Source organism: Austrofundulus limnaeus, unplaced genomic scaffold (genome assembly GCF_001266775.1).
Source record: "Austrofundulus limnaeus strain Quisiro unplaced genomic scaffold, Austrofundulus_limnaeus-1.0 Scaffold583, whole genome shotgun sequence".
NCBI lineage: Eukaryota > Metazoa > Chordata > Actinopteri > Cyprinodontiformes > Rivulidae > Austrofundulus > Austrofundulus limnaeus.
Window position 1 is genome coordinate 173,867 of NW_013952985.1, and position 10,386 is coordinate 184,252.

Genomic DNA, 10,386 nt, shown 5'->3' on the forward strand with positions numbered 1-10,386 from the left:
AAATTCCAGTGAAATATATTTATGTTTGTGGTTGTAATGTGACAAAATATGGAAAAGTTCAAGGGGTATGAATACTTTTGCAAACCACTGTAAAAGAGTTGGTTGAAGTTTTAAATCACATTGTGAAAAGTTTTGTTGCGATACGTTGTACAAACTTCAGATCGCTGAAAAGGTTTCTTTTAAATAACAGTTGAAAAACAACAGCTGTAAGGTGAAACATTTACTAAACACTGTCAGGTAGTTTACTCAAAGTGCTGATGTTGCTGATTTTGTGTAACTTGAAACCGACAAAAGTAATACCTAAAAAAATTACTAGAAATTAACCAATAAAAATCAGACATTGCTTTTGAATTGTGGTTCGATCATTTAAAAAAATAATGGAACAGGCCTGAACAAAAATAAATTAAATTTTCAGCATTTTCATTTCTTTGCACTTATTTTCCTGTATGTCTGTCCAAATATCTTTTTATTAGAAGCCATAAACTCCTTTTTAGAGAAAAATGTTGCTTAGAGTCACATTTCAGCAGATTTTCATGGTTACTAGATTCAAGTCTCGTGAAGCTTTTATATTTTGTTACACATATTGCTTAATATGAAATAAGGAAAATATTAGTTTCCTATGAAAGGCTAAAGCARATGTGTTGAGTTACAAAGTACAAATATTGTTTTTTGCCTTAAGTAGAAAATTTTGGTTATTTATGCTTTACTGAATTAATTTTTGCAGATGACTTTTCACTTCTTACATTTTAAGAAATAACCTTGTTACTCGCACTTCATTCCAGCTCATCACCTACCCAGATTCAGAATTTATTTTATTACGTCACAGGCTTTTTTATGTATCTCTCAGCCCACAGTTCTTGTACTGCTCGTTTCTTCCGTTCATTAAAAGGCGGACAACATTAGACATGAAAGCATGAAAGGTTTGTTGCTCAACGAGCATTTTGTTATACTCGTGGATGTCAATTTTTGTACCGGTTTTGTAAACTTCCAGTTTACTAAAGTTAGRCTTTTATCCACATTTTTTTTTTCTGTGAGTCGTTTTAAAACTAGTACTTGAGTAAAAAGCTTGAGTTGATACTCCAACAGATGTCTTTTTGAAGCCTTGAGGTCTGCAGATGGTCTCCTGTCCTGAGCCTGGTTCTGCTGGAGGTTTCTTCCTGATTAGCAGGGAGTTTCTCCCTCTCCACTGTTTGCTCAGGATGGGAGACTGTGATGAAGTGATTCAACGCAGTCTACTGCTTTCTTCTTTAGATTTAGTGCCCTGAGACAACGTATGTTGTGACTTGGCGTTATATAAATAAACTGAATTGAATATACTTCTACCTGAGTAATGATTGAATACTTTTTTACCAGAGTTGTAAAGTAACTAAGTACAAATACTTTGTTACTGTGCTTAAATATAAATTTTGTTTATCTGAACTTTTCAGCCTACTTCTTCTACTTACATTTTCACACACTTATCTGTACTTTATACGCCTTATATTTTTAAAAAGTGCAAGAAGTATAAGGTCGTTACTTTTAGTTAATTTTTGCTTGTTTTCATTCAGCCTGTTATTAAAAGAAATACTGTAAACTGTGCCTCCTGGATAGACTGAATCAAACTGTGCTTGAATGAGACAAATATAGATATACCATTTTGACATATTAGTTTGGACAAACCATCACAGCTACATGGCACGTCACACTCCAGCAGGACGTATCAGACGATGTGGTTTATACAGTACATATAAATATACACAGTACCTGAAACAGCTACATTAGTGCATCCTAAATTTTTAATATTAATATTTTATTAGTTATTTAGAAAAATGTTTTTGGGGAGGCCACCTCCCATCATTATGGAAAATCTAACCACTCTTACTTTTAATACTTAAGTACATTTTATATCAGAAATTTACATTTGATACTTAAGTACAAAAAAACCAGATACTTTATGACTTTTACTCAAATAATATTCTTAGAGATTAACTTTTACCAAAGATGTTTTATGGTACGATACTTGTACTTTTACTCAAGTATCACTTTGTGGTACTTTAGACTGCTTTTGACACATCTGAGCTTAAAGGACACCAAACAAATACAGTCCAAACATCTTTATGTGAACAGGTTTCATTAGGATTGTGGCAGAAAAGTCACAAAACACCTGTACTTTTCATTTGTAGAGTTTAATTCAAAAAAATTTAACAAAATCATTTGTTCTTTTCACATGCAACAGCTCCAAACTTTGAACCATCTAAAAAAATTGCCTGAATGACAGTGTTATATATATAAAAAAAACTGACTAAAGAAAACTAAAACTGTTAAATAATAAAATTGCTGGTGGCTGATTTTAAACAGACAATTAACATTTTCACAAACTACACATCAATTCAGCCCCGTTGTGTCCTGCAGGGATCATCATGACTATCAGTTCATTACGTTGGGAAAAAAACAACAAAACAAAAAAACAAAAAAAAAACAAAGCTTATTTAAACATGCTTTACATTGTACTATATAAAAATGAAAGGCATTTACAGATATTACAGTGGAACTGAGAAACATTTTATACACAAGTGTGATCTAAACATTTTATGWCAGGTGGCAGTCAACGGCAGATTTTACTCATTAAAGTCCTCATCAAATCAAAAATAAGCCCCGCCCCCACCAAGACAGTCTGGGATCTAATAATATTTTTCTAACACCACTGTAGGGCGCATGTCCTGCAGCTGCTTCAACATGTGGGCTGAGGCTGTGCCCAGATGGATCTTAACCTTTCCCAGGAATTTTAGATTCTGACGGTTGTTGAACCTGACACACGTGTTCTGGGCCTTCAGCTTGGATTGAGCTTTTCCTTTTTCTGTTCTGGTAACTGATGGCACCAAGCCGAGTTCAGGTTTGTTAGACTGCTCGAGGAATTTTAAGAAAGACATTTCAAAGCCCATGGGTTTGAACGATGCCAGTGGGGCGCTCTCATCCGTCCTCTCAGGGACAACAGAGGGCTCAGGGGGCTTGGGTTCCTCTTTACAGTGAACCGCGTGGACTTTTCTTGGATGTAGAAGTTTTTTACGTTTAACTATTTTGTCGATGAGTTTTCTCGGGCGTCCTCGTTTGCGTTTTAACGTCAGAGAGCTATGGGGGTGATGATCGGTGGGTAACTTGGAGTCTAACAGGACTATAGGCATCCCTACTGGGATCCGTCTGCGCAGGACTGGTTTGGAACCATCACGATCTCCTCCCTCCAGAACTGGGTCTGATGCCGTTTCGTTGTCCGACAGATCAGAAGCGTTGTCCGATTTGGAGTCGTCACTCCTGATGGAACGACATTTTAGCCGGGGGAACTTTTTACAGAAGATGAAGTGACTCCGGTGCTGCTCTAGGTATTTCTCTGATAGTCCATGTCCGATGTAATGCTTCAGTATGTCCCGCTCAGATTTCATGACTGACGTACAACTTTTGATCATACACGGGTATTGCAGAGGAAACTTCTTTGTGCATAAAGCGATTGCATCCACTTTAGATTTCAGAGAAGGTTTTCCATATTTAAGCCAATGTTTGCTCCTTGACTTGTTCACCCTCTTTCTGTGATTTACTCTCAGAGGAACCTTTTTGTTGTTCTCAATGTTTTCTTTTCCATCGCTTGTCTTAGTAATTTGGTAATGCAAAGATTTGGAGTTATGCTTTGTGTCTTTGTATTTTACCACTTGGACTTTTAGATTCTCTGGGTGCAWCTCAGAGTGCTTTGACAGGCTATGTCTCAGCAGGTTTGACTTGGTGGTATAAGCTCGAGTACAACCGTCAACCTCACATTTGAATAATTCAGATTTAGCCAAGTTCAGATCTTTATGCTCTTCTTTGATGTGTTTTACATATTTCCTGAATGCTGTGAAAGACTCAGTACATCCTTGGTGACCACAAGAAAACCTGCCATATCTGATGGAAGATAGGAGACTTTCTACTTTATCCAGAGAGAACTCGTGTAACAGAAGATAATGCAGGAAGAGGTTGGGAGCTTCCTGGAAAACACAGCAGCAGTCTTTGGCCTGACATCTGAACTCAGTAAGCTGAGGGAAGTCTTCCTCCCGCTCTTCTTCATCACATTCCACTGTTTCCTCTGAATCTTCAGCCTGCTCCTGCTCTTTGTTCACCTCCAGTGCTGACAGAGCAGACTGGTGCACAGCCCTGTAGTGGAGGATCAGGTTGTGTTGGATGGTGAAGGCTGCCATGCAGCCCTGATGGACACAGCGATATGGTCTGTACTGACTGACGCTGGATTCTGATTTTGATTTCTTTACTTTAGTCTTCTTGGTGATGTCTGTCTTTGGTTGAACTTGCCTACTCAAAGACTCTTTTTTTGGAGGTATTGGGACTGTATTCTGAGGTGTGGCAGAAAAACTCTGAATTGAGGGAAACTGTTGATTGTGCACCTGAGAGAAGTTCCTTTGCTGTTGCAGCCAATGATCTGTGGACATCCCTGCTTGTACTGACGGGGATCCCATTGTGGTAGACTGTCCCTGACCCGATGGGATCAGTCCCGGGTTGTGCATGAGACGAATGACTGAGCAGTGGCTGTCACATAGAGATTTAGGATTATTCATGCCTTTATCAGTAGGGGGAGGATACAGAGGTGCCCTGTTTTTTCTGGATGAATGAGAGGCTTGAGAATTTTTACCGACCCGCTGCTTTGGAAAAGAAGTTGCAGCTGTTTGAGCTTTCCTGCGCTGCATATCATATTTTGCTATTTCCTCACATGATAATTTGTGGACAGACAGATAGTGATGACGAAGGTTTGAGTTCCGAGTGAAAGCCTTTACGCACTTTTGACACTTGAAAGGAGCATATAGTCCTAACTTTCTTTTGACATCATTAACCATGTCGTGTGTGTAGTTGTGTTCTTTGGAGAAATGTTTCCACAGTGATTCACAGGACACAGAACTGAAGGGGCAAATCTCACAGGCAAATGGTTTGACAGAAACTGGTGGATCTAAAACTTGGGACTTCACTTTGGAAGATGAAGTCTGATTGACTTTACAAGTGTTGTTTTCTTTTAAAAAAGCTGACGAGTGGTGAAACTTTTCTCTGACTAAATTAAGCCTTTCAAATGCCAACTGGATCTCTGTCAGACACTGCTGTTGGCTGTTGGGATCTGGATCATTTTCAGTAGGATCAAAATCACTTGGTGGAATAATTGCAGGGCTGGGTAACTCCTGATGAACCATGTGTCTCTCTCTAAAGCAAGTAAAGCTCTGCGTGTTGAGTAGTTGTTTAAGCTCATCAGAGGATCCGGGGGGAACCACAGAATTCCCTTTAATCACAGAATCAACATCAACATCATGAAGAAACTGCTGCAAGTCACAGTCTTTGGAAGGACTTGTTTCAGGTCCCGTGGCTCTTGGACTGAATTTTATGTCAGCATTACCAAAAGGACAAACGTTTCTTCGTTGAAAGTCACCAGCTAAAATCTGCTCACGCAGCCTCTTTTTGATATCTTTCTCCTTGGGAATCATTTGATTCTGCTTGCAGCCTGTTGCTGCTTGACTTAGCTGACCATCAGGTAACATTACTGAGTTTGTACCTGCATCTGGTGTTGCAGTAGATGCCTTAAAGTGGTATTCTTCGCTTTGAATGATTCCCCCAGGTGTTCTGTTTGTGCATGCACCACCTGTGTCAGTAGTGGAAGGATTGTCAGTGAGGGAGTGTGAAAGAACCAGGTCAGAGAATTCACTTCTAGCAAATCTATTAATACCAGTTCGAGGACAGTGGCCTGAGGTATATGCGTTACCTTTTGGCTTCACCTGGACATTTTCTGTATGTTGTATGACTGAGGTACCTTGTAAATGCTCACTAACTGCCAAGGGAGCACAAATGTTTTGGAACAACGGCTGAGGAGCAGGACCTGGCACAAAAAGATCAGACATATTGGATTCAGACATTATTTGCTTGAGAATATCATCATTTGACTCACCATTTTCATATGCTGACAGATTATTTTGTGAATATTTAGTTGTGGAGTAATCTTTTGTTGCCGGTGAACCACTTGTCACTGTCTCATTAAGTTTGTGATACACAGAAGCATCACTGTCAGATGTTTGTGGCTGAGAGATGGTACCAGCTGGCTCTGAATTGAGAAAATCTAGAAACGACGGTGGCAGGTTCGTATTTAACTCCAACTCTTGATATGGTTTACAACTAGTTTTCTTGGATAAATGGCCCCCAAGAGATCTATGACTATCAAACTCCCTGAAACATCGTCGGCAAACAAATTTACCATTTGTAACAATTGCTGGACATTTTGTTCTTGTGGGTTTTCTGGCTGGATTCTCTGGACCATATCCAGAGATGTCTGTACCATATTGAGTTTGGTTCTTTTGGTTTTCCTCCACAGAGAAACTGAGCTGCTCAGGCTTTATTTTTGCTGATGTCCTGGAAACAGAGACTAAACTGCTTTGCATTAGTGATGTGCATTTGGGAGGGGATTGGACATGTTGGGACACTTTGTGTGCACTTTTAATGCATGATGGACTAACAGACTGTGGTCGAAGGTTAGGTTGTGACAGTGAGGACTCTGGTAAATTTACAGTTGATCTCATCATGGAGCACAATGGGACAGCGTGTGGGGCAATAGAACCAGAAGAATTGGCCAGTGGCATCCCTTGCTGATTAGATGGAAACACTGGGGAAGAGCCACAGTTCTGAGCTGGTTCATGTCCAGTAGAGTGACACATTTTACTGCCTGAATCCTGAGATTGTGGTACTGGATTTATGTCTGTCCCTAATTGGGAAAGAACAATAGGATTCAAAACATTAGCCAAGAGCAGAGAACCGTTCAAGTTGTGTGGAAGTGAATGAGGAGACTGTGGGGCAACTGAAGGATGGTTTGAGCTGCTGTTAGAATAAGGTTGTGACTGGAAAAAATTCTGCCTCTTACCTCTATGAGCTGGAACCATGCTGGCTTGCTTGTTTTTAGGCTTAGATGGTGCAACCCGAGCTGAAACATAGCTTATAATGATCTCAGTCGGAGCAACTCTCCATTGCTCGTAGAAGTCTGGGTGAACTGCTTTCATGTGCTTGGTAACACTTCTGTAGGAGCTGTATTGTCTTGCACATGTCCCAAATGCACAGTGAAATCTCTGCTTCTGAGTTAAAGAGGGACCCATGATGTCTGATGACTTTAATGAGTTCTCAAGTTTGCTTGCAGGTAGTTGCTGAGGACTCGCAGTCGGTGGAAGTGGTTGTGACATTGTTGGATCTGTAGAAGTTTGAGACAGTGATTGTGGCATTGTTGGATCTGCAGGAGTTAAAGATAAAGGTTGTGACATTGTTGGACCTGTAAATGTTCGAGACAATGGTTGTGCCATTGGATCCATAGAACTTTGATTTATCTGTTGCGACACAGTTCGATCTGTAAAATATCGAGATGTTGGTTGTGATAYTGCTGGATCTGTAGAAGTTTGAGACAATGGTGGTGACATTGTTGGGTTTGTAGGAATTTGGGACAATGATCTTGACATTGTTGGTTCTGTGCAATTTTGAGTCAACAGTTGTGACATTGTCGCATCTGTAGGAAACTGATATTTCAGTTGTGACACTGCCGAGTCTGTAGAAAGTTGAGACGTAAGCTGTGACATTGTTGGATCTATAGGATATTGAGACATTGATTGTGACATTGTTGGATCTCTGGGATATCGAGACACTGGTTGTGACATTGTTGGATCTCTGGGATATCGAGACATTGGTTGTGACATTGTTGGATCTCTGGGATATCGAGATATTAATTGCGACATTGTTGGATCTGTAGGGGTTTGAGACAGTGGATGACATAATGATGGATCTTTAGAAGGTCGAGAAATATGTTGCAACACTGATGGCTCTGTAGGAACTTGAGACATTGACTGTGACAATGATGGATCTGTAGGAACTCGAGACACTGACTGTGACAATGAAGGGTCTGTAGGAACTCGAGACATTGCTCGTGATGTTGCATTTGCAGGAATTTGAGACTTTGGTTGCGACATTGAGGGATCTGTAGGAATTCGAGACAGTGATACTGCTAAGACGTTCCTACAAGACACTGCCTTTCGTGAAATTTTTAAGGGTAGGTTAGAGTCAGAGCTGTAACTAATCACTGCATCATTTACATTGAATGTTTGTGGATGTTTTTGTGGGATATTTTTGTCTTTAAACAGACGTACTGAAGGATCTTTCTGGGGTGGTGCCATACAACCCAAGGGATCAAAATCCTCTTTGTGTTTGTTAAGAGCTGCCAAATGGGAATGCACAGACTGAATGACAGAGTTATTAGAGTTGTACATTTGACTGTTTGGAGAAACTGTGTTCTTAGGTGGTTTTAATGTTTCTGCAGATTCCATTTGAGCTTCCAGTAAATCCTCAAAAGAATTTGATGGTACTCCATGATCTGTTTTACGAGCAGCAGTATTTTGTTGGAAATCCCCTTGTTTCTGGGCAGAGATGTCGGAAGCCATTTGTTTAGTGGGTGGGGGGTCCAAATTTGACGCTGTCAAAGATGGATTAGGAGATGAACTTTTTTCTTGATGCTCATCATGTTTCTCACGATGTAAATCCAGCTGCTGTTGTGAATGAAACACCTTATCGCAATCTGTAACTTTACAGGTAAAAGTTTTATAATGATGAGCCTCATGGTCATACAGTCTAAAAGCAGCATCAAAAATTTTACCACAGTTTGGAAACATGCAACGGGCCTTGAAAGATGTGTGTTTTCTCTTATGAACGAGGAGTTCAGTGTAAGACAGGAAACTAGCCTTGCACTTCAGCTGTACACATATGTAAGGCTTTACACCACAGTGAACCTGTAGATGATCGTTAAGATGAGTGACACTAATAAAATGACGACGACAGTACTGACACACAACCTTCTTGCTCAGCATTTCAAGGAAAGTCTTTGCCTCCTCGTCATCGCCATGATCTTTAACATGCGCAATAAGATTTTTTAAAAACTTGAAGTTTTTTCTGCATTGTCCAACTGGGCACAAGTTGTCTTCATTAATCTCTGCACGACAGCTGACTTCTTTTGAACKAACACGTGGTGCTGCAGCTCCATTCTGCTGTAACAAACTTTTTTTGTGAGGTTTATTGTAGGAGCTGATCTTTAATGCTGCAACGCGAGAGGCAGATGTTTCAGGACAAGCCAGTGACTTGTTTGTTTTCATTGCAGTCAGTCTTTCCTTGCAAGACTGTTTAACATGTAACGTTACATGAGGAATCAAAGTGTCTTTTGAGGTAAAGGTTTGAGCGCATATTGGACAGCTGTATATCCCATTGCTTAGATGAATCTGAGCATGTCGGACAATCCTGTGACCCAGAAACTCTTTGTCACAGAGCACACAGTACTGCATGTAGACCTGCCAGTTCCTGAACTGAGTTGATGTAAAATTTTTGTTCTTTAGTTTCTTCATTTCTCGATTTTTCACTTTATCTTTTGCAGTAATTTCCAGGTCATTTGTGCCACTGAACATGTGGTCTGGCATAAAATCCTTAGAACTCATGTAGTCTTCCTCTTCCTCAGGCTCATTTAGCAAGTCAATGGATGAAACTATTGAAGCTTCTTCACCCATTAAAGCCAGGCAATGACGTTTCAGTGTTTTCCAGTCCCAAAACTCTGGGTCAAAGGGCCACTGCGTTTTTAATACCAGTAAAAGCTCACACCGTAGAGAGTTTGGAATCGGCATATTCTCCTCCTCTAGTTTTTGATCAGGTTCATTGTAAAGACTCTCCACAGCATAGAATGCATCTACCGTGGGTTCCAGAAGAAACTCTGTCAACTGACAGGCTCGCTTTACCTCCAAGTCAGATGGAAGCAAACAGGAAATGGTTTTATACACAGAGCCTTTTGCCTTGTCATCTTCTGATTTGATTCTTAGAGCCCTGATGCACATTTCGATGCACAATGAGAGGCCAACATGGGTAATCTATGAAAAAGCAAAATGAAGAAAGTTTAACTGTTGACATTTATCATCAACAATTAAAAAAGAAGTGATAAAAAAATCAACTCTTGCCCATTTCAGCTTGTACTTTGAGTGAGTGCACTGACCTCTGACTGGACAACCTTGATCAGGAACAAGATGTGGTAGACTGATTTGGATACAAGGGACATCTGACGACATCTGTCGAGGAAGGCCTGGTCCGATGGCTCCAATCGCTTCAACAACTTGCTCCAAAACAGAGTCAGTTCCCTATTTTCAGGAAGAAATAAAGGAAAATGGGTCAAACATGAAATCAGTCAACATTCAYATTTACCAATAGTCATTTCACACCATGTACACAAGGGGTGCCCAATACATCGATTACAATCAATCTGTAGATTAGTGTTTCCCAAAGATGGGGTCGGGACCCAAAGTGGGGTCCCAAAACTTCAAGGTGGGGTCCTGAAAA

At 40.2% G+C, this 10,386-nt stretch overlaps 1 protein-coding gene across 1 annotated transcript in view; it reads right to left on the bottom strand.

The window, feature by feature from the left end:
- Positions 1–2,146: 2,146 nt before the first annotated feature.
- The window catches only part of znf292b (zinc finger protein 292b), a 36,221-nt gene continuing 27,981 nt past the window's right edge, over positions 2,147–10,386 (bottom strand). The window contains exons 7-8 of the mRNA XM_014026702.1: positions 10,046–10,187; positions 2,147–9,923 (exon numbers count right to left, since the gene is read on the bottom strand). Coding sequence (XP_013882156.1) covers positions 2,661–9,923; positions 10,046–10,187 — 7,405 coding nt within the window. The 3' untranslated portion in view covers positions 2,147–2,660. The remainder of the gene's footprint in view (positions 9,924–10,045; positions 10,188–10,386) is intronic.